At 40.1% G+C, this 26720-nt stretch overlaps 4 protein-coding genes across 8 annotated transcripts; 2 read left to right on the top strand and 2 right to left on the bottom strand.

Annotated features, from left to right (window-relative positions):
* Positions 1-1345: 1345 nt before the first annotated feature.
* Positions 1346-9210, top strand: LOC122416522 (fasciculation and elongation protein Unc-76). 2 transcript variants are annotated; one of them, XM_043429555.1, is made up of 9 exons: positions 1346-1812; positions 3086-3596; positions 6717-6842; positions 6941-7097; positions 7197-7305; positions 7391-7653; positions 7772-7847; positions 7986-8051; positions 8153-9210. In XM_043429555.1, exons 1-9 carry the CDS (start codon positions 1707-1709, stop codon positions 8167-8169), a joined length of 1431 nt encoding a protein of 476 aa, XP_043285490.1. In that variant the 5' UTR covers positions 1346-1706; the 3' UTR covers positions 8170-9210. The 2 variants fall into 2 exon arrangements, with proteins under 2 accessions (XP_043285490.1, XP_043285491.1); XM_043429556.1 differs by having other exon boundaries at positions 1347-1812; positions 3155-3596.
* Positions 9211-10935: 1725 nt separating this feature from the next.
* arg (arginase) lies at positions 10936-12740 on the bottom strand. 2 transcript variants are annotated; one of them, XM_043427869.1, is made up of 7 exons: positions 12605-12740; positions 12450-12522; positions 12177-12382; positions 11941-12104; positions 11738-11853; positions 11443-11565; positions 10936-11357 (listed from the first exon to the last, which is right to left on the bottom strand). In XM_043427869.1, exons 1-7 carry the CDS (start codon positions 12695-12697, stop codon positions 11122-11124), a joined length of 1011 nt encoding a protein of 336 aa, XP_043283804.1. In that variant the 5' UTR covers positions 12698-12740; the 3' UTR covers positions 10936-11121. The 2 variants fall into 2 exon arrangements, with proteins under 2 accessions (XP_043283804.1, XP_043283803.1); XM_043427868.1 differs by having other exon boundaries at positions 11941-12382.
* A 141-nt stretch (positions 12741-12881) lies between these two features.
* Positions 12882-16430, bottom strand: LOC122415603 (fumarate hydratase, mitochondrial-like). 2 transcript variants are annotated; one of them, XM_043427863.1, is made up of 7 exons: positions 16163-16430; positions 15167-15301; positions 14559-14759; positions 14186-14468; positions 13820-14082; positions 13323-13712; positions 12882-13192 (listed from the first exon to the last, which is right to left on the bottom strand). In XM_043427863.1, exons 1-7 carry the CDS (start codon positions 16289-16291, stop codon positions 13064-13066), a joined length of 1530 nt encoding a protein of 509 aa, XP_043283798.1. In that variant the 5' UTR covers positions 16292-16430; the 3' UTR covers positions 12882-13063. The 2 variants fall into 2 exon arrangements, with proteins under 2 accessions (XP_043283798.1, XP_043283799.1); XM_043427864.1 differs by lacking the exon at positions 16163-16430 and adding an exon at positions 15482-15638.
* A 216-nt stretch (positions 16431-16646) lies between these two features.
* LOC122415604 (acyl-CoA:lysophosphatidylglycerol acyltransferase 1-like) lies at positions 16647-24908 on the top strand. 2 transcript variants are annotated; one of them, XM_043427866.1, is made up of 6 exons: positions 16647-16745; positions 19166-19383; positions 19791-20005; positions 20099-20372; positions 20480-20634; positions 20758-24908. In XM_043427866.1, the coding sequence occupies exons 2-6, from the start codon at positions 19203-19205 to the stop codon at positions 20998-21000; spliced, it is 1068 nt and encodes a 355-aa protein (XP_043283801.1). In that variant the 5' UTR covers positions 16647-16745; positions 19166-19202; the 3' UTR covers positions 21001-24908. The 2 variants fall into 2 exon arrangements, with proteins under 2 accessions (XP_043283801.1, XP_043283800.1); XM_043427865.1 differs by lacking the exon at positions 16647-16745 and adding an exon at positions 17391-18088.
* Positions 24909-26720: the final 1812 nt, after the last annotated feature.

The following is a 26720-nucleotide window of genomic DNA, read 5'->3' as shown; positions in this document are numbered from 1 at the left end:
GCTTTGAACGCGAAGACAATTGATTTTATGCACAATATTGGTTAGTATCCAATCAAAAACAAACGATATTCATGCTTTCATTGTCATTAATATCGATTTTCGATGCACTGAGATTTTTTCATCTAGATATGAGAATTGAAAACAGGGAAAAAAAATATTAAAAAAAATCGAACTTCTGAGTGGAAAATCGATATTAATGACAATGAAAGCATGAATATCGTTTGTTTTTGATTGGATACTAACCAATATTGTGCATAAAATCAATTGTCTTCGCGTTCAAAGCCGCCGAATCCAAAAGCTCGCTCGAACCCATGTCCCGACCACTCATCCTGGTGATGTTTTGTTTGTTTTATTCAGGAAATTGATGAGGATATCTATTTATTGAATGATTATTCGGTGCCGGAGTAAATTCGGTAGATTCCTTAGTGCCTCGTACTATAAAAACATAATTGAACGTCGTAAAATGTATGAAAATATCAACAGCTGGGGAAATAGGTTATTGCTCTTTTATTGAATTTTAAATATTTAATTTTTAAGAACGGGCTTGGAAAAACACGATTGCCACATTTACACACACGTACACATATCATTTATCGTTCCTTTATTTCTTAAATTTTTTTCATTCACTATTTTTAAAATGGTTTCCGGACTGAAAAATTAACCACGAAATTAAGTGCTGTATTCAATTATCAACAAAGTTGAGAACCCCTGCTGACTGACTGTTTTTACCGACAAAAACGACCGTGGTGACATCTCTGCTTAGCGTTTGCAACTAAGCTCTAACGTTAGGCTAGGTTCTCGAGTCCTAGTGTTTTTTCGGCAATCTCCACCCTACCGAGAAAGAGTAGTAGAAAGGATTCACTTACAAAGGCTTTCTCCGTCGGAAACGGGCTCGAGCCCGTGTTAGGTAGGATCATCTTATGAGAGCAGTCAGCGTATTTTTCCATACTATTCCTTTCAGTATTATAGCAACGAACGTATCGGATCGGCGCCGTCGCCGCAGCGTATTACATCCATCCAATTATTCGGCCAATAAAACAGATCAGAAATAATTAGACGACATGGGGGGGGGGGGGGGGGTATAGAAAAAAAGATAAGGCGCGAAGGCGCGAATCCGTGCGTCCGTCCCTGAGCTCCCCGAGCTTCGGTCGCTTCGGTCAAGTGTCGCTATGGCAACGGGCAATCATCTTCCCCCCCGTCGGTCGTCGAGCAGGCGGCGGCAGCATTATACTACTATATACACGAACACGAAGGAGAAAGAGTTTCTCCCTTCCCGTCCTCCGTCGCTGCCGCCCCCGTGTTCTCGCGGGACAGAGGCAGAGCGCGAGCGCAGACCGAGTCAGCGGACAGCGGAGTCAGTCAGTCGTTCTTTGGAACTCGTCGCGATATATTTTTTTTTACTTTAGATGCTCTCGAATAACGCATCTTCGTTTTCTCGCTCGATGGTTTTCGTATTCCTCGAAAGTCGATACGAAACGAAGAGATAAAACGGTGAACCGCGGTGAATAGCAACAGCAGAGTGCACTCATCCGAACGCGCGTATCAAATGTCCAAAGAATAATTCGATTGAGAAAATCCGAAAGAAAAAAAAATAAAAAAATATTCGTTAAATAGAACCTTTGTTACGTATATATTCGTCATCGCCCTCGGGTGGTTCCCCGCGCCCTCCGTTGTTTCGGTGTGAGCTTTCCGGGTCGCGTTCAATAATGAGGGACATGGCGGGTAAAATAGCAGAGTTGAAATTCGAAGCTCCCCTCGCGCGTTTCGAGGAGGAGGACACGGCCAGTCTCAAGAACATGAATTTGCTGACAGGTGCGGTAAAGAACAACACAACACAAAGCTAGGCCAATCGTCTTGTTATTCTTCATATATATATAATACAATCTCTTGATTGGTAGACCCATCGGCGCAGCGCTCAAAATTAGTATAAATATGCAACACGCGTCCGACTGGCTATTTACCCCGTGTGTGACACTAAGTTCCAAGCAATTCCGGAATTTTTGTAAATAATTCCTCGCTCGTGTTATCATTGGAAGCATTGATATACGGCTACGTACATCCTTTTACACGAGCATTTAAACGTAGTGTTTAAACGTAGTGTTGCCTGCGAAATAAGACAAGAAAACGAATATTTTCCCATCCGTTCGTACATATATTTCATGATTACGCGTAACTGTTGAAAACTCCATTAAATGAAGATTTATTAAAATATTTCGTAGAACGAAAAATGAGAATCAGACGCGCGCGCGACCGAGCCATCCCCGATCATTCGCGAATACGCCCCGCACAGAGTTGTAGTTTTTCATCGGAAATCTTTATTTTTATTATTCTCTATACTTGTGTCCCGGTTAAACGAAAAATTTATCTTACGAAAAAACACGAAAAATCATAATTATTTTCATCTCGTTATCGGTAGATTAAATAAAACTGCGAAATAACTAGCTTCTCGAGAGCAAACACGTCATTTTCAGAAGGATGCCGAAACCAATCGAATTTCTTTCCGTCATCTTTCTTTCGAGTCTACTCGCAAATAAAGTACTGCGCGTCTTTTCTGAACGCCGAATGAAAAAAATGAAAAAAAAAGAAAAAAAAAACAGGCACCCCGATTGAAATGGACAAAGAACAATGAACAATGTCTTTTCTTTACACAATTTAATTGGAATAACGCGTCGCGGGTTCCTAGACCCTAGACCGCAGTGCAGTATTTCGGGAATGTCTTGCCTTATATTTCGGGGTCCATTCTACAAATGAATATAATATATAATACGCGCATATATTGTATCGACTTCTGGCTGGCATAGGATTTGTAGGGTTGTAACGATGACATCGATTCCCACGTGCTCGTATTAAATACCTTCGTCAGCGGCAGACGTATGATTTTCAACGCGTGTGAACTCGAGCGATCGACATTTGCATTTTTAGATTTTTCTTTCGAACGCTTTGCGGGGATTCGCGAAGCCTTCCTCCATCCATGAGAGTATAATATAACTGTAACGAAGGGTGCCTCATTTTTTTTCCTTTTTTTTCCGAACGCTTGTCGTTGAATAATAGTAACTTTTTCTTCAACACCCTCGATGATTCGTAGATGCAGCATTATTCGATACAAAGAAATTCCAAGTTCGTAACAAACGTGAACCTATTCGATGCTTGACAGAACAAATATTGGACGCTGGTATCGAGTCGAGTTTCGGTGAAAATTACAACGCAAACGAATTACCATCGAGTTGCACGAATCAAAAAACTCAACAGTTGCAACAAAATCAACAAAACCAGCAACAGCTGCGTCAACGGCATCAGAATTATCAAAACCAGGAACAGGAGCAGCACCATCAACAGCAACAGCAGCAGCAACAACAACAACAACAACCACAACAACAACAGCATCAACAACAACAACAACAACAACAACAGCAACGCGAAAACGGAGCTGACATAATGCAGGATGGAACGTTTAGCCCTTTCAGCGGGAGCCTCGAGGATCTCGTAAACACTTTTGACGAAAAGATAACTTCGTGCTTCAGAGATTATGGCACGGATGTTGAGTCATTGGCGCCTGTTCAGGTCAGGACACAGGAGGAAATAATGAACGAGTGCCAGTGAGTCCAACACGATAAATATTATTTGGGACTGTTCTGCCATGAAAAAAAAAAAAAAAAAAAAAAAAAAAATGTTTAGCGAGTTTGTGATGAGCCGTAAGAGTGGAGGGCAAATCGCTTCGCATTCGCATGTGTATGAAACGCGGCGGCACGCGCTCATAATCCATTCTAAAGCGCGAGGATTTCTAAAGATCGCGTGCTCATCGAGTATCACGAATATTGCTATTTATATGAAATAACTTAAGGCAGCCCCCGTGCTGTGATTATCACGCACAAAATAATAAAAATTCTCGGTATGCATTGCGATCGTATTTCATGGAGAAACGCGACAACCGCTCGGCGCCAGCAAGTATTGAACGCATTCTTTATTTTTATCACAAATAAAAATTCATACAGCAGAGAAAAAAAAATAATAGATAAAAGGCTCTAGAAAGAAGTGTATAGGACGGTAAGAAACGGAGAGCGGCATAACTCATTTTCATTTGACCGTTTATTTGTGTACGCTCCGTTATTCGTGTCGTTGTCAAGGTTCGCAATCGTTGAACCAAATAATTGGCGGCTGCACCGACTCGTCAATATTTTCGATCTCTTCCGGTTGAGCATGTTAATTCGCTGTTGGCTCTCGGATCATTGGTACAAACTTTGGATGGCAATGCATGCGGCAGGGGAGCCAGAGCGATAATACGAGGTAGACGCATACGACGGCGCATGCAGCAGGTAGGACAGGTGTCTTTCGAGTCGTGCGCAACCTGTTCCTCGCATATACACCTATATAAGGACAACCCACCGATACAACCATTATATCTCACGGTGTCCCTGCTCCCTGCCGTCGCCGTCGTCGTCGTCGTCGTAGAGCAAAGCGTACTCTACGATTCTCTCTCTCTCTCTCTCTCCCGATTCATAGAGTCAATAGTCCCTTTCCATTTCTTATTGACAAAGCGCGTTCGATCCGTCTCTTCGTATTCTCCTATCGATTGGTCGTATCAAACTCAAAATCGAGCTCTTAATGAAAATACACTACTAAGAATAAATGAAGCGTATCGGAGGAGGAAATATGCGTTTTGTCCTACTTTTAAATTTTATAAAATTGGTAATGCATATAAATGATGAAGAAGAATCGATTAAATTCGTTTACTCCGGTCATGAAGCGGATCAAACGAAAATTTTATTACGTAAAAAAGTGTTGAGCCGTAGATAAATCAGAGGCGAAGGGGCGCGCGCGCGCGTGTACGCACGCACGCTCGTCGTCCTTGTCGTCCGCCCTTGCCCATAAAAATTGCATCGTACGGGCCTCGTACATGACGACCCATCTTCGATTTATTTTCTCCCCATAAAACTATGATGCGTGTTCCGTTTATCGAGCTATATGACTGCCGATTAGGCCGCAACGGTAATATGCGTCATATATAATGACATATACTCGATGCACATATACACGTGCGAATCGAGGAAGGAACCGACGCGCGGCTCCATCGCGGCTCGCCGAACGCGACAAGAGCGGTGGCGGGCTGTGGGGGGCAGCGGCAATTTCCTCGCGCGTCAATATACGCGCGCTTGCGCGCAACCGTTTTAATCTCGCTACGTTTTTTTTTTTTTCATCACTACGTACGCAAACTTGAAATTTGACTGAAAATCTCAAGTTCATCAATCGAAATATGAAATAATATTCTTTCGATTACCGAAAGACCTGCCCTGTTAATTAATACGAACGAATAAAAGCATGCCGAATACATCGAAACAAAAGTCAAAGAATAGTCCGATTTATACCGGTTTGTTTCCGCATATCGCGCGCGATCACAGGGTTATAAAAAATGATTAAACAAATAAAATAGTTTTAGATCAAACTGCGAATTCATTCTTTCCGAAAACATTGCAGTTAAATCAACAATAAAAATTTTTTTTTCTCACTGTATAAAACTCTATTCTTCGGATTGCAAATTCGGGGTATACGCATGCAGTAAAGTAAAGTAGAGTGAAAAATCAGCTCCGAATTGCATACGTGCACGCGATTTTTCAATACGGATTCACTCGTATTTTTCTCGCTTCTGCATCACGATCTTTCTCAAATACGAGCAAAACAACGGCGGCGGCGGTGGCGGCGGCAGCAGCAGCAGCAGCAGCAGCAGCAGCAGCAAGTAACATCGTTAGCTCATACTCTCTCGCTGGTTCGCCCACGCATACCTACTTATCCGTTGGCATGATTTTTCGACACGTCTCGTCTTCTCGTAGAATCATCAATGCGTGCGGCCGTGCGACGACATTTGTTGTTTCACTCCTCGAATAAGTAGGCTGATGTCTGGATGATTAGTTAAACGATGTTGTACCCGAGCCGGAAATTTTTGCTATTTGTCGTGTGGGTGCCACTTTCGATGTCCCATTCCGTATTTCGTGCGTGCTTGTCGATCTGGCGATTGTGCGATTACGCACTCGATGCAATTTAATCTTGTAATTTTGATATTTTCATTGGCCCGGTTTAAATTAGTCCTCATCGGTTTATATTAGTCCGAATGTACGTACATACATATAATATTCTTTCGGAAAGATGGTGCTCGTCCTCGAATGTGAAACTCGACACGACGGTGCGGCAGAGAGTTGACCTCGATTTATTGTCAAGTACTCGAATATCCCCGCACGAACGTATATATGTTAGAGAGTTGTATACATGCAACAGGAGAAGGGGGGCCGCGGGACGCGGGTTGTGACGATAAAGCTGCTGCACCGACTTGCATCTCTCTCTTTCACTCGCATGCAGACTCCGCGCGCGTATTTTATTAGTGTATGGTACGAAGAAAGCAAAGATACCATGCACGCACGATACGCGCACACAGAAATACGTAGCGGTCGAATTTCTCATCGTTGCCAAATAACAACAACAATGATGATGATGATAATATTAATCGATCGGGTTGTGCATACAATTAGTGTGATAAACCCGGGGGAAGGCTCTGGAGAATATATAATTGATGCGGGGAGAGAAGACGGGAGAGCGAATGAGAATGATCATGCAAAGACGATCGAAAATTCATTGAATTTTAGCAGTTTTCATGCCACCCTTTGTTTGACCCAATTTTGGAGAAAAAAAAACCGAGTTGAAAATAATGATAATGATTTGTTCGACAGGATGTGGTGGACGATAACCGGGACTTTTGGAAATATACTGCCAATAGATTGGAGTAAATCTTATGCAAGAAAGATGCACGTGCCGGCGTTGAATCTGAACGAGGCTGCACCGGTATCCGTAGAACGGTAAAAGAATAAACTCACGAGTTCATGCAATATTTAAACTATGCCGAATAAATAATAATTTGGAATATCGATGAACGATGGTATGCCAAAATTGTTAGGAGCGAGCTTGAGGATTTGAGTAGCGAGGACGAAGCTGTCGCGACCGATCTTGATATGCACGCTTTGATACTCTCGAGCAGTACCGATAGTCATAGCCCCGAGGAGCCATTGAAAACTGCCGAGGAAGTTCTCCGTGAAATCGATGATATAATGCAGGTGAATGGAACAATATTTTGTTTCAGCAGCAACTACAACAATACTAAACGATTGAGATATAGTCATTTCATACGTCTATATTGACCGTTTCGTAAGCAGGAAAGTCCGTCAATGGAAAGATCACCGGATTCCGATGGCTCGCTACTCGACACCGACGAAGCACTCGAAAGAAGTCGCGAAGTTCTTGGCTCACCGCTTTACGAGAAAAGTTGGTGACTCGTTGTTTTCTTAAATCATTTGAGAGTTATATAGTTGATGAACGATGGTAAATGAAAAAGTGTATCATTCGACAGAATTGAAGGAGTTGTCGTCGGGAGAATTGACCGGTGTTCTCGGTGAAATGGAGTCACTCGTCGCGGCGCTGAGCGAAACATTAATAGCCGAGCTCGCGCTCAGAGATGAGCTAGAGTTTGAAAAGGAACTGAAAAATCAATTCATCTCGTTACTACTGGCTGTACAAAATCGTCGACGACAGCATCACGTTACGAAGAAGAGAGGACCTATGCAAAATGCCACTAGTCCATTGCCGCAACATAGATCTTTTCACGATTCAAAAGTATAACCCATAACTCCTCTCAACCTTTCAATTTTTAACGCATTTTATACTTTCGGATTTTAAGGACGGTGCGACCGAGCATCGAACCGCGACTCTCTATCGATTCTTGTTGTTACAGTATCTGACGACCGTTATACCCTATCACACGGACAACGGACCTCCGAACAATCAAGCTCTCCAAGTTCTCATTAAGAGTACGTATTCGCTTCGTCCAAATATCATATTTATAATCGTACATTTAGAAACAAAGAAGAAGAAGAAGAAGAAGAAGAATCTCAAACCTGCTCCGAGCAACCTATTTTTTCAATTGTTCCGTTCGATTTTGCTTTTAGTACTGAAGGCGATAAACGAGGACAGTCCGACGGTCCCGACTCTCCTCACGGACTACATACTCAAAGGTTGGACGATCGCTATTCTTTCTTCATAGTAACTAATCACCGCTGTTTTATTTACTTTTAATAACAAACGCACAATTTTTTTGTTTCTTTGTTTTTTACAGTACTGTGCCCAACTTAGTGCGGCTCTTACAAGTTGAAAAACACGAGGAACGCAAAAACGGAGGAGAAACGAGTATTTTTAACGTAAGATGCGGATTAATCGGTAAACTTCTTGCCATGGCGCTTTCGGCCATGTCGTCAAAGTCATCGAATAAAGAAGACACGGACGACCTACGTTTGCTTCTGATGTTATTAGTTTGATCATCGGACGCGCGCATCAAGTGTAGCCACTCGATGCATTTTTTTTCCTCGCCCTCTCTACACTATGATACTCTCCCATCATCTAGTCTTTGCGTATATTATGATTGTGAAACATAAGAGATACACGACGAAACACCCTCTTCTGTGTACATTTTTTTCCTGATGCAGCGTATTTCATGTTTTTCGTATTATCGTGCATCATTATCATCACTGTCGTTATATGATTAAAATAGTATAGATTCGCGCGTGAAAAATACGCGCGCGGGACTTTTCGTTTTATTAACTTTTGGCTCTATTCGTTTGAAAATAATAAAATGCACGCGTACACCGACACTCGCAGCAAGGAACTCAACCGTAATATACTTTCGATTTTGTAATTTTTTAATTCCGTCTTTGTATATAATGCCACACGCGAGCGCGCGAGCGCGATCATACACACGCACACGTGCACTGCACCCATTAATTTATATACGCATGTAATTGTAAATGAGCCTTCGGTTAAACTTTCTTGCGATATACAAGCAGATTTTGGGATACATGATACGGAAGTGAACTCAACACAAAATGCTCGCATCATGTACCGACGAATCATCTCTTATTTGTAGTACGGTACATTACCAGCGTCGTTAAATCTAAGGAATGTTGAATATATAAATTAAAATCTCGTGCGGTAGAATAATGCATTTCTTTTTTTTCTCCACTATAATCAAATATATGACGTAATACATAAGTATATGAGCGCTCTGCGAGTGAAGAGATGAAAAAGAAGGTTGAAGTATGTTATTGCGTGGGCATCATTCCGAGTAGTTTCATATATATCTTTAACCTATTTAAAAATAAATAGAATCAGAAGTGCGGAGACCGTGCGTTTTCTATAAACGTTTTAACCGAAAAAATGCATCCAAACCAAACATTTTTAAAAAACAAAATCGTACTGGAACAAACGCTAAAGAATCTCAAATGTTTCTTTTGCTCTTTCGTTATACGGCAATATAATTCCAGAAATGCGATGGCTGTGTTCAGCAGAATTTCGAATTTCCCGCGCATTTGCAGGTAGGAACTAGATTGGCCGAAAATGGCCGCAGTCACTATTTCCGGTCGGCTAAAGTCACTAACCGAAAAAAATGGGATAAGATATTTGTAGAAACAAGGCACAGATGTCGCAATAAGCTTTTTCGTCGATAATTCAGAAATTACAGTCTCGGCGGCAGGGGTTTCCAATGAATTGAAATACGCACACCTGGGCCACCCGAGACTCGTTATCGTAGCAGCTGCTGCACGTCGTTTTGACGTAAGGTTATGGTCTCCAAAGTGTTGTTTAATGCGGAGTGTAAACAATGAGGTGATTATCACAATCATTATTAATTCGTTAGACATCATTAAACACGAATTAATCGCGTCATTGATAATTGACTCCTTCCACTTTTAACTAATTATTTTCATTCATAAATTACACTCCGCATGCATCAACACTTTGGGGATCATAACTTCAAATGTCAAGATGACGTATCGTACAACTACCCAAACAAGTCTTGGAAGCGTATCTATTCGTATCTATTCATATGAGAATGAGAACCCCTGCCGCCGAGACTGTAATTTCTGATTTATCGACGAAAAAGCTTATTGCGACATCTGTGCCTTGTTTCTATAACTATCTTACCCCATTTTTTTCGGCTAGTGACTTTGGCCGACCGGAAATAGTGACGGCGGCCATTTTCGGCCAATCTAGTCCCTACCGCCGCTGCTTGTGCCGCCGCCGCCGCCGCCTCCTGCCGTCCTGCAGAACGGATATTATCAAGTTACGTAAATGTATGTTGTCGGTTGGTTCGTTCGTTCGTCGTTCGTCGGTAGTAGTAGTATAGTGAACGAAGCGGAATGAATAATGATGTATATGCGTATTGTGCGTGCTCGCCGGCCTCTGGCCGCAAGCTCAGTCCTCTCGGCGCTCGTTTTCGCGCATCGCATAACCTCGAACTCTCAATCCCTGGCGCGGCCGGTCTGTTCTATCAGGCCTCGAGCTTTGTTTGAATTTTCAGAGGGACAGAATACGCAACAAAATTGCATCAAACAAGTCATCAAAATTCAAAGGGTTGTAAACTAAACAAAACGAGAAAAATGAATAGACCTATGTCGGGTCTGATGAAAGTTGCTCTCGGGATAGCGTTAAGCGGATCCGGCTCAATGTTTGTGATACGTTGGATAACGCAGAGTTGGATTCGTGAATCCGTTTCTTATAAAGAAGCTATGGAATGTCTCCGTGGCAACGAAATTGCCATCGATTTACTTGGTGAACCAATAAAGGACAAGAGCGTTGAAATCGGGGACAAAAAGTATTACGGTCACGACGACAAAACGATGTGGGTAAGCGTTCCACTCGAGGGTAAACGGAATGATGGTTATTTGCATTACTGGGTCACCATCGATGACCAAATTACCAAAAAATTTCACGTCTCCAAGATTGAATTACAAATCGAAGGAGCTGCCGGACAAAGGCTAACATTGAGGGAAGATCGGATGTTGGAGAGCTGACGAGAGACAAACTTGTCGCATACATGAGTAATCGCATTTTTCAAAACGAAATAAATACTCGACAACCTTGCAATCGTTTATTTATTTCTCTTTCCACATAGTTTTCTTCAGTTATAATTACTTAAAAAAAAATACATAGATTTTTTGTAGAAAAATATTTTTCCTATTCAGTTTGAATACAGGAGACGAACGACCGGTATGGAATATTTCATAAAATAATTAGAGGAACGCTCGTTTGAGTTTACCGAAATGTTTGCAAGGGCATATCGGTAATTCCTTCGGGGACCTTCAGACCTCTTCGTGTGTAGCCAAGCGCAGCCTGAATTAGGTGAATTGCAGCGTTAACGGTAAGCTCAACGTCGCTTGTTGTACCGATACGTGGATTAACTTCAACGAGATCGATAGCGTTGAGACGATTAGTTCTGTGAATTTCTTCCATAAGATGTATCCCTTCTCGGAGACTGAGACCTCCTCGAACTGTGACATATGAAAAACCTCGCTTGATAAAAGCCAAAATCAAAGTTCTTTGATGCGTTTGTGTATGAAGAAATTATAATTTCACCTGGTGTTCCTGTGCTCGGTGCTTCCAACGGGTCCAAAGAATCTATATCAAAGCTAACGTGCAACGATTTTTCGTTTCTCGGATCTATCCGATACAGAGCCATGTGAACAACGTCGTGAATACCTGTGTTGCGTTAAAACAAATGAAATGTTGAACACTGACGTAACTAAATAAACACAAAAGCCGAAAATATTTGGACAAATATTGATTTTGTACGGCGATGATTGTCATAGCGATCATCAACTCGTTGGCTCCAACTATTTTAGTAACAATATCCAGATGACGTGTTAGTTACCGTATCGTTCGACGTCTTCTATTCCGAAAGCCGTGATTCCAAACTTTTCGATAACAAGACGCTCGTAGCGATCGACTGATCGTAGACCGATGTACGCAACGTTTCGGATCGATAGCCTAAAAAAAAAAAAAAATAGCCTCCTGACTCTTTTAACCTCTTCCCCGCTACATACTTTTCATCTCAAACGAAAAAAAAAAGCTTACATCGGTCGCTGCCAATCCATGCCAGGCAAATGAGGCCAATAATCGGACAATTCAGAAGTGAGGAGAGCAACCGGCATACCGTGAACGTTTCCGCTACCGCTCGTCTTATTTGTATTTAAATCGGCGTGGGCGTCGATCCACAAAACAGCAACGTCGGTATGAGCCTGACAGAGAAATGTATACGAGTAAAGATTTGTTGAAAAACGTGGATTTGGAAGATGATCGGAAATACTGACTTTAACGTGGCCGTCGATGCTTCCAATGCCCAAACTATGATCACCTCCCAGAGTCAGTACTTGGCGGCCGTCTGCTAGGATTTCTTGGACCATTTTCGAAAGATTGCAGTTGCAAGCTGCGACCTCGCTCAGATGTGGCATATTATCAACTCCTTGCGTATCTTCAACCTCGTATGATAAGTTTCCATAGTCCTTCACATTCAAATCTATGTTGTACGAGAAAGAAATATAGAATCTATATCAACTCTTTGGAAGTTATTGCATCAAGCGTACCCAAATGTTGTAATTCCTTTACTAGTCCGGCGGCCCGTATTGCGTCTGGACCATCGCCAACTCCTTGTTTTCGCTGGACGAATAAAATAGCCATGATTTACCGAATTACGCGCCTCGACAATGATTAAAATATAATAATATCTGTTGCTACTTACCTGACCCTTTTCGAAAGGCACTCCAATTATTCCAACTTTTCCGTAATATCGATTACCAAACTTTTGAGCAACAGAACACATTTTAGAAAACATCTCGAGGAAGAAGCGAAGAATCCCAACGGGGCGATCGGTCGCTCAATACTGATAACGTCTATGGTGAACGTGTCGTTCAAAGACGATAGACGACCCTTTGACCCAATAATCGAGCGGCAATGAGTCATCAGGTCGAGAGATAGCCGGACATAATTTCAAGACGAATGACCAATAAAGTTTTCAATTCGTTTTACGACGATTTAATCGTTCGATTAAATTTGTTTGCGTTTTTATTGTTCAAACAATTATTCCGATATTGCCTTTGAGTATAGTTGCGTGCGCACGTATTCCCGACTAACGAGGGAAGGGGATACGTATGGTAAACAATATTTTTATCTTCTTCCGTAAGAGACGTATTCAGCGTAATCACTTGGGTCCCAACATTTGTTCAGGCCTAACCCATTGGTCAAATTGTTCCGAGGTAAGACCGTTCTTCAGGGCGGATTCCTTGAGCGTGAGTTTTTCTTTGTGCGCTTGCTTGGCGATTTTCGCAGCCTTTTGAAAGAAAATAATTTTTTTTTCTCTTTATTCATTTTCCTCTATCCTCTATACTTAACGAATTACTCGACCCGTTTTTGTCAAACAGAATGAACGCGTTGTGATAATATTTGGGTATGATGTTTACCTTGTCATAACCGATGTGAGGATTGAGAGCCGTTACCAGCATAAGACTCTCGTTCATAATTTTAGCAATATTATCGACGTTCGGAACAATGCCGATGACACAGTTCTTCGTAAACGCCGCTGAAGCATCACCCAATAATCTCGCCGATCGCAGTGTATTGGCAACCATAACGGGTTTGAAAACGTTTAGTTCAAAGTGTCCATTACTTCCGGCTATCGTAGTAGCAACGTGATTCCCCATTACTTGGGCGCAAACCATCGTTATGGCTTCGCACTGCGTAGGATTTACTTTACCAGGCATTATCGAACTGCCGGGCTCGTTTTCCGGTAAAGAAAGCTCACCCAACCCACAACGAGGTCCGCTACCCAAAAATCTTATGTCGTTCGCGATCTAAATTAGTACAAAAAATTCATTCATTCATTCATTCATTCATTCATGACGAAACAAATTATGTATATTCGAAAGGGAGAAAAAAAAAGAGATAATAATAAAAATACCTTCATGATCGAAACGGCGACGGTATTGAGAGCACCGTGAACCTCGACTATAGCATCGTGAGCGGCGAGAGCTTCGAATTTGTTGGGTGCGGTTATGAAGGGATAACCGGTTAGACTCGCTATTTTTGCAGCAGTCTTCTCAGCAAATCCTTTTCTCGTGTTCAATCCTGTTCCTACTGCTGTTCCGCCGAGTGCCAATTGGTACAATCGTGGCAGTGTATCCTTCACCCTTGCGATTCCATATTCCACTTGAGTTGCATAGGCTACATATCCGAAAACATTATTACTCATTGATTACAACACAACGAAGCATGCAATTTTTTTTCCTCCAACAGAGGTGATTCATAAGAGGTTCGCGCTGTTTACCCGAGAATTCTTGTCCAAGAGTTAGTGGTACTGCGTCCTGAGTATGCGTCCTACCGATCTTTATGATGTCCTTCCACTCATCCGACTTTTGTTTCAACGCTTCGTGCAACTGCTTCAATCCAGGCAATAATACTTTGTTGATTTCAAGAGCAACCGCAATGTGCATAGCCGTTGGGAAAGTGTCGTTTGAGCTTTGCGACATGTTGACATGGTCGTTAGGATGAACCGGTTTCTTCGAGCCTAATTCACCTCCCATGATTTCGATCGCGCGATTCGATATCACCTGCAAAATCACGTTATTTCTCCATTGTAATTTCTTCTTTTCTCATCAAATCAAACAAAAGATTCAACATGACACATTGTTTTTTCGAACCTCGTTCGTGTTCATGTTTGACTGAGTACCCGAGCCCGTTTGCCAGATCACCAAGGGAAAATGATCGTTGTACAATTTTCCGCTTATAACGTCGTCCGCCGCTTTGCTTATTGCATCCGCGACTTTTGGGTCCAGACCAAATTCTTTGTTCACTTCAGCAGCTGCTTTTTTCAGAATTCCCATTGCCACTATTACTCCGTACTGCAAAGTCAATTGTTCCATATTTCAATCTTTTTATTATATCAACTCCTAAAAATTTCAGCCCAAAGCTATTGTTAATTTTTCATAATGAATAAATGCCAGATTTGTCATCGCCACATATGAGATTTCATTTATTCTTTAGCCATAGCGCAACGGTCCAAACCTTCAAACCGCTGTATTTCTACTAATGACATTTCAACAACAAAAAATGATGGCTTGTTTCGTTACCTCGATTTTTTCAGTGTAGATACAAAAATAAAACTCAGTCTATTCTCAATGGAAACGGTTGCACACGTGACTTTAAATTTGAATCTATATTTTTTAGTTCTTTTGTGCTAACGTATGTAAACACAACATCAAAACTAATAAAAATTATTCTCTAACAAAATTTCTACAGAAAAACCTACCGGCATACGTTCGAAGGTATCTCCAATTGGAAAATTCATCACCGATCTCAAAGTTTGGGCTCCATAATACTTGTCCGCCGGAACTTTCAGCTCACCAAATGTATCCCTCTCCAAACGGAAGCCTTTCTCGCTGTTCTTGATTGAAAACAATATTTTTTGCATAAAGCAATTGCTTTATATTGGTGTTTGAAATGAGCAGGAGTGAAAACCAAATGTATTGTAATATCTTAATGGTGTTTTGTAAAAAGTAAAAATTTAAAGTCCTCCCCTAGCTAAATTCGCTTTACATGACTGTATTGAAGAAAAAATACAAACCATAGTGATTTATAAACAATGAAAATTGAAAGTTCTTGTCAAGAGAATGTGCAGGACAATTGAGACAAGAAAGTTGGAACGCCAGTAAAAGCGTTGATGTGGCAGAAAGCGCTCATGTGCTTACTCAAGCAGCACAGATTTCTATAAATCACAAATATTCACCAACACCAATACATTGGTAATTGGCAAAGGTCGAAGCGGAGAGAGGGGGAATATCCATGAGCAGGGGAAATGTGATAATTGGTTGGATGAAAAACAGTTCTTATAGCTGGTACAGCAGCATCCCATGCGGAGTCTCTACTAGCAGACTTCAGAGATTATTGTTATCTCAACATATTTTTGGGGATAATAAGAATTTCAAAGATCCTCGATCGAATAATTTTCACGGGGCACCTGTGTGTCACAGGTCTTGATAAATAAAATTTCGTTACCCACCACAAATCTAATTTAGGAACAAGTCACAATCGCGATTATATAAAACCGAGTGGCGAACGAGGAAAAAACGAGCAATTGGCATTTAAAAAGCAAATCACTTCACGGTCAATACATTCAAAATTTTCCGTATACTCATTACCATGTTTAAAATGAGGACGGACGTTCGAATAACATTAATAACATTGGCTAATCAATTGGTTTATCAATGCCAATTTGAATCATGTTATTCTTATTTTGCAATTTTACCTGAGTGCTATAGTTTCGAATTTCATTGCCGGATATGGAAACTCGAACAGTCAAAAGAGTCGAACTTTTTGTTCTTAAACTACGGATACCGATAGTCGCACCACCCGTTCTTAATAAGTTCAGCGCCATTATGTTCGGTCGTGTTTCAGTTATCTGAGAATTTAAATGTGAAGTTTTATGTAGTCATCCGGCAAATCTCAATGGAGCAGACGAACGGGAGAGAGATCATCAGCTGTATTGGAATTATATGGTGGGAGGAAATCGCGATTGCAGATCAGCGCGCTTCCTACCGCTGAACGGGAAAATGTTTAACTAAATATTTCAACCATGAGCCATGGAGTGGCCATGGAGTATAATGACGATGATGATATACATGATACACAACAGCACAGCAGCTGCTACTGCTGCAGCAGCATAGTCACGAGCAGACGATTGTGTGGTCCGTGAGCGTCGCGAGTCGTAAAAGGGTCGTGTGCTTGGTCGTGTGAGTATAAGCATGACTATAGCAACTTGAAGAGGAGCCTCTGCCCCTGTGGATATACACTCCTCTGTGGCATAAACGAGATAACCAATAAGGATCAGGGTAGGTGGAGCATAGGTAGCCGCGGGCAGATCGGGCGGGCAGATTGTACAAAAATCCGAGTTTATATCAAATATATACAAATTATAAATGACAGATGTATATCAAATTATGTGTTATTTTGTAATTTGTTTATCGGGGAAGATGTCAATGAGAAAATCGTTAATGTATATGCGAATGAATTATTTTATATTTTTCGACAAATCACGTATGACGGAATAATATATATAAATACGCGCCGTCCCCGGCGGGCCATATAAAATACAAATTATTTGGGTCCATAAAGCAATGTTCGGAAATAAAAGAAAGAAGCAGTAACGGAAGCGTAAATCTCATATATACTACAAATTTGAACATTTTGAGTAAATAGCCAAGTGGATGAACGAAATAGAGAAGATATGAAAACACACACACACACACACATATATATACGTATTTCTGTAAATCACATTGATATGCGAACGAAATATCAAGGCTTGAAAATACAATGCGGTTTTTTGGCGGACACGAAAGCAAAAAAAAAACGACGCAGAATGTGACATAAATTTCGTGGATGCGTATATTTTTTTTCGACATTGGGCAAAGGCCGTATAGTGTATAGTAGTTATATATATATAGTAGCTATTTTGTGTAGTGTGTCATGATATAATAACGAAAGGTGGTTCGAATCGTGCTGGGGGGTAGGTAGGGTAGAGTAGAGCGAGCCAGTCAAGGCAATCAGTAAAGTCACCAGTCAGTCGGTCAGCCGGTGCTACTCGTCTCGTCAACTCGTCACTCGCTGCTAACGATGAGTTCGTTGTGGTGATAGTTGCCAGTTGCAGAGAAACCGCCGGCGAGTGTGCGAGCGACGTCGAAGAATTCGTGCGCGCTCTGGCGCACATCGCATTAATTTCGCCCTGCATACATCCATTCTGGCCGAGTAACACGCGCTGCCCGAGATTTATCATAATAACTTGGATCTCTTGGCTGATCTTTGAGTTGAAACGTTGGTTTGAAAAATTATACGCGTTATAAGTAATCGCGTTACAGTGCTTCGTTTACGTGGTGTGTACTCTCTCTCTCTCTCTCTCTCTCTCCTGTTGAGACCTTTCCCCTGTCCCCCCCGGCCGTGCTCCCTTGTTCCGCTCTCCTTGCTCCTCGATCCTCGATCTCGTGTAAACAGACCGCGCGTTATAACGCCGTGAGACAGATTATGATTCTTCCTCATTATGTAATTTGAGAAAATGTGGATATGCTATGGTGGATATTAAGTGTTCACATGAGAGTTACCACTCGATGTCCTATGACGGGTGGCATTTTTCGAAAATGACTGACACACCTCCTTCCCCCGCTGCGGCTTTGGTCAAGTGAGTCTCGTCATAAGCTATATTTATTACGTGTTGCAAATTCACCTCTTTTAATAACGTTTAAACGTTCATAAAAGGTGATATAATGCTCTCTTTGAAGTTTGAACGATAACTTTCGTGTATTCTCATTTGCACTTACTCGCCTTATCGTCGCACGAAAATATTTTAACCTCAAATCGCGATATCTTCTTTCTCACTGCTCCCTCTTTTTTCGTGTCCCCTGTTTTTCATTTTCCTCAATACACCGCGATACTTTCTATCTCGAAGTCAATAGAGACGCCGCTTACACCCCGTGCTATCGCTTATAACTTTGACCACTGATGTGTTATTTCATGGGTATACACTCTAGGAACCCAGCAATTGATAGTTGTCACATAAATTGAAATTGGTATAACATTTTCAAAAACAATGCGCCGCCCATACTTTTTTTCAAACTTATACTTTTATTTGTGAACTAAAAGATAGATCTGTATTATTTTTCACGAGAATGGCAATATTTTGAATTTTTACTCTTCTTCTTTAATTGGTTTTTCATATTCATCTGAATTACATGATAATTATGCTTCATTCGAATTTCTTCATTCAGAATCATCAAATTGGCCCAAGATTTTTCTTAGACATAAACTTTGAAACCATCCGGATCGTCGAAGAACATGGGGGGGATATAGATTCATTGTTCACAGGCTTGACTAATTTTGAATTTTTCTGAGACATGTATCGTTGTCTTTAGTTGAAAGCTCCGTGCACAAACATGCTGGGCCAAATACGGGTCATATTTTACTCTTGAATCATCTTGTAGAACTTCCTAGCCTGCTCGCACCTATCTCAATTCTTAACAATGTAATTGCATAAGTGGTCGGTTCATAGGCTTCCCGATAGTCGGTAGTGTTCTATGTATGTATATAGGAGAGTTTTGGTATGCTGAGAAAGGAAGAGTAGCAGAAAGAAAGCATGCAAAAAAATAACAGTTGCCTTAACATTGTTGGTAGTAACAAATTGTAACAGGAGCGCAAATGCTCTCTTTGAGATCATACAATAAAATAAGTTTTTTCCTTTTTTTTCCATCAAACCTTACAGCGTGATAGGTAAAGTTGGCTCCATTGTGAAATGTATCATGAGAACTGGGTTTGTTCTCTTGAACAATGTTTATTGCATACCGACCTACGTCATATGGATGATGTTACTATTTCCTGTAAAACTCTATCAGCCTCAAATTTATTGGCGAATAGAGGGTTTATTTTTCCATTGGCTTTTGGCGATGGTGTCAATGTGGACATGGTCCGCCGGCTACGACAGTGAGTATTCTTATCCTTTCCATATCTATATTAAGCATTGATAATTCATTTTGGACACTTAATTTTAACAAAATGTTTTCTCATTTGATGAACGAGGACTCGCCAATAATTTTTAGCATCGATAAGTTCAACGATCACGATGATACTCCATAATACAAAGAACTGACATAGAGAATCTTTCAATTTTTTCCCCTTTCGTCTTGCAACAATTGCCCGAAAATATGAAAGAGGTCGTTGTTTGTTATTGAATATGTAATAACGAACCTAGTGACTCAACCGTCCGTAGTTTAGGGAGAAAAATTAAGTTTAGAAAGACTCGATGAAATATTCGTTTAATCTCGCATTCCTATTCGATGATAATTCTGTTTTCAAGACTCGTGTTTTCATTGTTCTTTTTGATATTTCAGTTGTGGAGCAAGGTGACGATATACAAAAGATCGTGAATGAAAAAACGCTTGTAATAGCAAATCATCAGAGTACAGCAGATGTTCCTATGTTGATGACGACATTCAACGCAAAACCAGACGTTTTGCCAAATTTAATGTGGATTATGGATAGGCTTTTCAAATTCACCAACTTTGGTATAGTCTCGATTCTGCATCAGGATTTTTTTATTGTTTCGGTAAGCCGTGGTTGTGTCGATAATGAAAAAATAAAGAGATAAAATGAAAAGAGTATTGAAGAAGGGTGGGGTAATTTTTCGTGTCCGGAACAGGGACGTACCAGGCGGGAAGAAAGTTTAAAACAATTGAAAAAGCATTTGAGGGATGCTTATTTGCCACTGAACAGAAGATGGATGGTACTTTTTCCGGAAGGTGGTTTTCTGTGCAAGAGACGAGAAACATCACAAAAATTCGGAAGGAAAAACAATCTACCGATCCTGGAAAATGTCTCTCTACCAAGGGTCGGAGCGATTCAAACGATATTCGACGAGATCGGATCGACGCAGAACAATAATTCATCGGATCAACGATCAAACAATCGATCGAGTAATTGAGAGATTTGAAAAAAATAAAATAATAGACCTATAATAAGATATATGAAAAAGGTGGATAACGTGGAGGAGGGAGTAAAAAAATGTCTAATTGTTTGGCAGGTGCGAACGTGGTCGTTAAGCCCGAGATCAGTTGGGTTTTGGATATAACGATTGCGTATCCTCAAGGAAAGCCAATTGACTTGTCAGAGATTGTAACGGGCTCGAGAGCCCCCTGCGAAACCGTCCTCTTTTATCGATTATTTCCAAGCTCGGTGGTGAGACCTTTGAAAATCGATAACAGCGACCGCTCAGGGTTGCTCGAATACAGACGGGGATGACCTCCGTTGTCTATTTAAACGATCAACTCGTGTGTTTAGCTATGAATTATTTTGTCGCAGGTCCCAAGAGAGCCCGAATTGCTATCCAAGTGGTTGTACGAAAGATGGGCGGAGAAAGAAGTACTTTTGGAACATTTTTACAAGAATGGCACTTTCGTGGGAACCCGGGAATATCAGGATGGTGGCGAAGGTTCGAAAGTTCAGCAGGATCCATTGCGATTTCTCGTTTTACATCTCTTTTTCATAACCTCAACCTACATCCATTACAACATATTTGCTTACGTTTTATCGTTTTTATGGTGAAAATCATGAAGGTCGAAATCCGGCAATGAAATCGGCATTGTTCACTCGTTGCGTCTCACCATTTACACTTTTCCTCCTCGTTTTATTTCTTTTTTCTTCTTATTGACGCGCAAACCTTTCAAATGAGAAGGATCGACGAGGCTGTTAGTGCCTTCCTTCCTCAATCTGCTGATCAGGAAATTATTCTCGATACTGAAACCGATAAGCAGATACGTATGAATGATTTACCGAGAGAACGACTCGAGCGTGCTCGGCTGAATTTTCCTCCGAATTTCTAACGAATATTTCAATTGCGATTTCCATATGACACCGGACAACGAGTTTACCCGAAATCTCATCACCGTACCGTCAACGATCGCGTACATCGATTTTTTTCTTTCGATAATATGACGAATAAAAGGTGAAATTGAAAAGGGAAGGAAAAAAACGAGAGTCGCTCGCTGGCTGTGGGCTGTTCGAATTTTGAATCTGTTTGCTTGTGAACTTTCGAAGCTCTTTTATAGTTCAGCCACCACCGGAAATTTTGAAAAAATAAATTTTTTTTTCTACAAATTATTTCAATTGGTTTTTTCTATTGGATTTATTGGAATAATGATACTTTCCTCCTAAATGATTTTCTCCGTGCCTCATGATCTCTCTATTTTCTGACTAAGCGTTATGGGACATGACATAATTTAACCAGATAATCCGAGTGTTCCGAGTGTATTTCTTACACAATCCAAAACCCCATTATTTCAACATTTTTATAATAATTATTGTGAAATAATGATTTGAATTGATTTTTCATTCGAATAATGCCCATACCCGGTAAGCCAGAGCAGCCCCTCTTTGATAATATGAATTAATGGCGGGGACAGAACGAGAGAAATAAGCAGTGTTATAATATTCGTCATAGTTATAATTAATAATATTTTGTATTAATTATAAATAACTATTACAATAATTACGGAATCGTCGAGCTAAGGAAAAACGGAGAAAAATTCGATTAACGGAATAATTATTGATAAGCATTACGGAGTTGAGTCGGCGACAAGATGAAGCGTCGTCGTCGTCGTCGTCGTCGTCGTCGTCGTCGTCGCCGTCGCCGTCGCCGTCGTCGTCGCCCCCCGTCACCGCCGTCGTCGTTCACGTCGTCCTCGTTTGTGATAAACATATTAGGGAAAAATTATTTTTGAAAGACACAAAGTCAACGTCGCTGTGAGGCGTAATTTTTTCTATCACCCACTCTAGATCGAGATAGTGTGGGTTTTACATACAAAAAAGTGATAAGTCGTGGAAATACATAAGAGCATTAATAGTGGAAGAAAAAGAGTGACTACTTTTGTCCCGAAAAGAACGAAAGTTCTTTGCTCAACGCGTCCGTTCCTCGTCATAGCCAATATTCATAATTAACGGACGCTTCGAATCAGCCGTGCCTTGTTCCACCAGCCCTCGATCATGGCTTTTATAATATCCGGTTGTAAATAAATAATCCTTTTGGGTATCGAAGGGTGCGTAGAAGAGAGGAAAAACCAAGTAACTAACAAACGGTACACAACAATCGGTCGCATTCGAGCACGGACTAACGATATTAATTATCTCTAATTACTCATTTTTCAAAGTCATTTACACCGCTGTTTCTTAGTCGTTTCAGAAGTGCAAATAATCAATTTTCTATTCTATAAATGATTAATTTGAAAAAAATATTACAACCTTTTAGTAGGCGTTAATCGCATTGCTGCTGCGTTTATTTTTTTCGATCGTATACGTTCCTCTCGGATCAATACGTAAAAAATATATATAAATAACGAAAGAGAGAGAGAGAGAGAGAGAGAGAGAGCGAGAAAGAGGGAATATGAGGAGTAATGGAATTGTGAAATGGGTTGAAAAACGGCGATGTAATCGTGTGTGTGGTCTCGTTACAAACGTGATTATATAATATATATTTTTACTTAGTCACAGGTAAAATCTTCACTCGAAATGAAGCCGAGAAACAAATTACTAAAAAAAAAAGGAGAATAAAAAACAAGAGTTTAGGTTATTCCATCGTGTAACAAATCTTGTAGATAGACTTCTCTTTCGAATATATTAACATTTTATTTCGTAATAATTTATTGACGTAATCTATGAAACAATATGAAGTGAAATCCATATCGTTTTCAACTTTGTAACTCAGGAAGTTAATGATCGATCGGTGGCATTGATTTTGGAACACCGAGACAATTATATATCATCTTGCATAACAGATCGATTTTATTGTTGTCCCGTTGATCGTCGTTCTCGTCATCGGCGTAGCGGCTCGCACTTTCAATATTTTCATTCTCACTATCGTTTTATATATCATCTCCGATTTGACTAGTTTTCGGAGATGTAAAGTGAAGAGCTTCTCACAGTTGGAGGGATGAATGGGAACGAGACGGGTGAGCGATGATAATCGACGACATAAAAAAGAAAAGGTATATTAATAAGTCAATTTAAAGAATAGAGCGAGCGAGCAAAATGTCAGTTGAGCTGTGCGTGACTTTTTCCTTGGCACTTGTCCGATTTGGCATTGCGATTGGCCTCAAAAATTATTTGACTGCATTTCTTCGCATTTAACTCGTTTGCTACATCTCTTTCGAATGTCCATTTATTCGTTTGTACTTTTTGACAGCCTTTGTCACATACTTTTATCCATTAAAATAAAAATAAAAAATAATAATAATTCATATGACGATGTAGAGCAGCACGAATGATTGTATTTCCTGAACTCATTTGTACACACACAATACGAAATCCCGTAGAGGAATAACCCTTGTAAATAATAAAGGTGAGCTTGAATCAAATAATGTCTGCGTTTTACATGGATAAACGTTGTAAAGCTAAATTTATCAAAAAATTAGCTTGTGCTAATTATTTAAGGAAGCATTTATTCTTTAGTTTACAACCATCTATGTATCAATTGGATTTTTTTTCTCCATCTCTCCCGTTGATATCTCCAACACTCCGACTCATCTAATATTCTATTTATTTTCTTTTCTTTATGAGAACAAGTACGTGTTCTACGTGTTATTAGACGAATATAGCTCTACCCATATTTAATCATGCAGTCGCTGCACCAACGCTGCTAGTATATACTTTATTTGACTTTGCGAATCTCGTATATATTGAAGATACAGTTTTTCATAAATTCGTGGTACTCTCGACTCTCCATTCTCGCCACTGCACAACCGTATAATTGTTCCGAAATGCGCGGATCGAGGAAATTGCGGTGTCTCAACATTATGGAATGCATGCGACGATTGTAAAGTTTTACGGTAATTGTCTTGATCGATATATAGAATAAAAGAAAATAGAATTGTTCCATGATGTGACCGATCGATCGATACATTCCTTTAGTCATCATATATACTACTACTATTTTTTCATAATTGAGACATAATAACGCGGCAATGAAAATTCCAATAAAATAAAGGAGCATTGAATCGAGCTTTTCCTAGTCGACGACATGAGAGACACAAATTTTCGGTGACAACTTTTTTCATTCTCGAAATATGATCATCGGATGTGAGCACAAGGAAATATGTCGTATGCTGCTTCAATCGAGATAAGTACTATATATTGTGCTGAGACTGTCAAGATATAGGAAACTTTTATTGATAAAATTTTAAGAAATACGGTGCGCGTAAACCTTTTTTCTAGTTATCGATCCTGTTTTGAAAATAGGAAGCCTATAACGTGAATTCTTGGGCAAGAGCGGACGAGAAAAAGAAGTATGCGTGCTCCGCTTATGTTATTATCATGTTAAATAACATACGTGCTGTCTTATACTGGTCATGTATTTCATACATAAGTATATATATATGTATACTAGATATATGTAATAATAACTGTAACTAGAATTCGCAACAATAATGACAAAATAAATTGTCGATACGAGTATGAACGAATTACTAATCGTGAGTATTTCTTGATTTCAACTATTTCAGGCCTGGAGAAGTGAACATTGACATCTCCACTCGATTATTTGGTAGAGTTCCCTAATTATTCTTTTTAAGCAATGCTGCAGGCCAGTTGGTAATTTTCAGATTTCTGACTATTACAACGGCTTATCCGTGAGAACGATTCGAAAAACGCTATGACGTCATAAACCGATATATTATTCGCGTATGAGGAGTGAGTACGGCACAGGGCTCGGGCTGACTTTTCTTTTATACACGTTAGTTTTTTTTTTTTTTTTTTTTTTTTTTTTTAAGATTGTGACATTATAATACAATATATGAAAAATATTTCTTGAACTTTTAAAACTCAAATATTAATAATTAACTCTGTGGTAGCAGAAGCATTTAAAAAAAAAAAACGTACAGCAGTAAAAACAGTATAAATCTAAATCTACTCTGTATATTATAATTTACCAATAGAAATGTTCTGTTAGATAATGTGCTTCTTTTGAAGTTGATAGTTGTGCAGTCAAAATCGAATTTATCGAACAGACGTTATGATGTAATTAAATTTTGATAGAAACGTTTTTACTGATAAAAATATAAATGTGCCATTTAAGGTGATCTATCACTTGCGTGGTGCTTGCGTGAGTGCGAGAGAGATAGCTGCAAAATGGTTACACGTTTTATTCGGACATCCTTGATTTTTTGAGAAAAATAAAAGTTACACCTTGTTCTCTAATAAAATGAGAATAGCGTGTAACTCATATTTTCTTTCAAATATTAACCTACTCGGAATAAAACGTGTGCAGGATTTTTACCGACTGAACAACTGATAGATCACGTTAACATAAAACTAACTCCCTGCTTACTCGATTGTCGACAAAGTTGCAAATCTCTCTGACGTCGAATCTTTTTTATCGACAAAAACGAGTGTAGTGACATCTGTGGGTAGGGTGGAGATTTTCCTAAAATGACGGAAAAATTACTAGGGCTTGAAGAACCTATACCGGTTTATGCGATTCTTCGGTCGGCAATGTAGACAACATAAAAATTTGACAATTTCTTGAAAACGTTTACCGATGGCACCACCAACCATCCTTGTGGTTGACGAACAAATTGTTTCTGCACGAGGGCAGATTCACGTTGTAGCAACAATTTTGTTCGTCGACATATGACACTCGTTGAAATATTGTGCAACGAAATAATAGCCAGAATAACGCATTTGGTTGGTCTTGCGATATCATCAAGCACAGTTTCGATCGAACGTTTTGAATTGAATCAAAGTTCATATAATAAAATGTTACACGGTACATACGATATAAAAATAAATATTTAAAAAAATTTTCATTCTGAAAAGATTCCAGATTTTATAATCTTGTTTGATCCGTCTAAAAGGTGTGTACACGTGGTACGCGGGCGCGCGCGCGTGTGCATGTGTATGTGCCTTGATCACATAAATTGGGGGAAGGGAGGGTAGAGGTACAGTTAATTCATGCGCGAAAACGTAATAAAAATCGACTTACACGTCGAGCAGGCTTCGTTCGTTGGCGAAAGGGCAATTCTCTCTCTCTCTCTCTCTCTCTTGCTCTGTACGTATATCTATCGGAGCAACCACCCCTTTTAGGTGTCGCGCTAAAAGTTTAATCAAAGTCAGATTAGCTCGGGGGTCTGGAACGCACTATATGGTCTCAACTCTCTGCTTTCTCTCTTCTCGTTGCTGTTATTCTCGCCGTGACTGTTCCCGCGCACCACCCGCCCGCCCATGCCGCGCTACGAGAATTTTATTAAGCAAGACTTCATTAGAGGTCTTTGCTCTTT

The sequence above is a fragment of the Venturia canescens genome, chromosome 9 (assembly GCF_019457755.1).
Source record: "Venturia canescens isolate UGA chromosome 9, ASM1945775v1, whole genome shotgun sequence".
Classification (NCBI taxonomy): Eukaryota; Metazoa; Arthropoda; class Insecta; order Hymenoptera; family Ichneumonidae; genus Venturia; species Venturia canescens.
Note: the sequence above shows the minus strand (reverse complement) of the source record. Positions and strands in the feature narration are given on the sequence as shown.

Coding starts and splice junctions, on each gene's coding strand:
- LOC122416522 (XM_043429555.1), top strand. CDS start 1,707: ATGAGGGACATGGCGGGTAAAATAGCAGAGTTGAAATTCGAAGCTCCC. Junction 1,813..3,085: donor GAACATGAATTTGCTGACAG/GTGCGGTAAAGA, acceptor GATGATTCGTAG/ATGCAGCATTATTCGATACA. Junction 3,597..6,716: donor GAAATAATGAACGAGTGCCA/GTGAGTCCAACA, acceptor TTTGTTCGACAG/GATGTGGTGGACGATAACCG.
- arg (XM_043427868.1), bottom strand. CDS start 12,697: ATGTTTTCTAAAATGTGTTCTGTTGCTCAAAAGTTTGGTAATCGATAT. Junction 11,854..11,940: donor ATGGATTGGCAGCGACCGAT/GTAAGCTTTTTT, acceptor TTTTTTTTTTAG/GCTATCGATCCGAAACGTTG. Junction 11,358..11,442: donor ACCGAGCACAGGAACACCAG/GTGAAATTATAA, acceptor CATATGTCACAG/TTCGAGGAGGTCTCAGTCTC.
- LOC122415603 (XM_043427863.1), bottom strand. CDS start 16,291: ATGGCGCTGAACTTATTAAGAACGGGTGGTGCGACTATCGGTATCCGT. Junction 15,302..16,162: donor TTCGAAACTATAGCACTCAG/GTAAAATTGCAA, acceptor TTTTCAATCAAG/AACAGCGAGAAAGGCTTCCG. Junction 14,760..15,166: donor ATACCTTCGAACGTATGCCG/GTAGGTTTTTCT, acceptor TTGACTTTGCAG/TACGGAGTAATAGTGGCAAT.
- LOC122415604 (XM_043427865.1), top strand. CDS start 17,979: ATGGTGGATATTAAGTGTTCACATGAGAGTTACCACTCGATGTCCTAT. Junction 19,384..19,790: donor ATGGTCCGCCGGCTACGACA/GTGAGTATTCTT, acceptor TTGATATTTCAG/TTGTGGAGCAAGGTGACGAT. Junction 20,006..20,098: donor AGGATTTTTTTATTGTTTCG/GTAAGCCGTGGT, acceptor TGTCCGGAACAG/GGACGTACCAGGCGGGAAGA.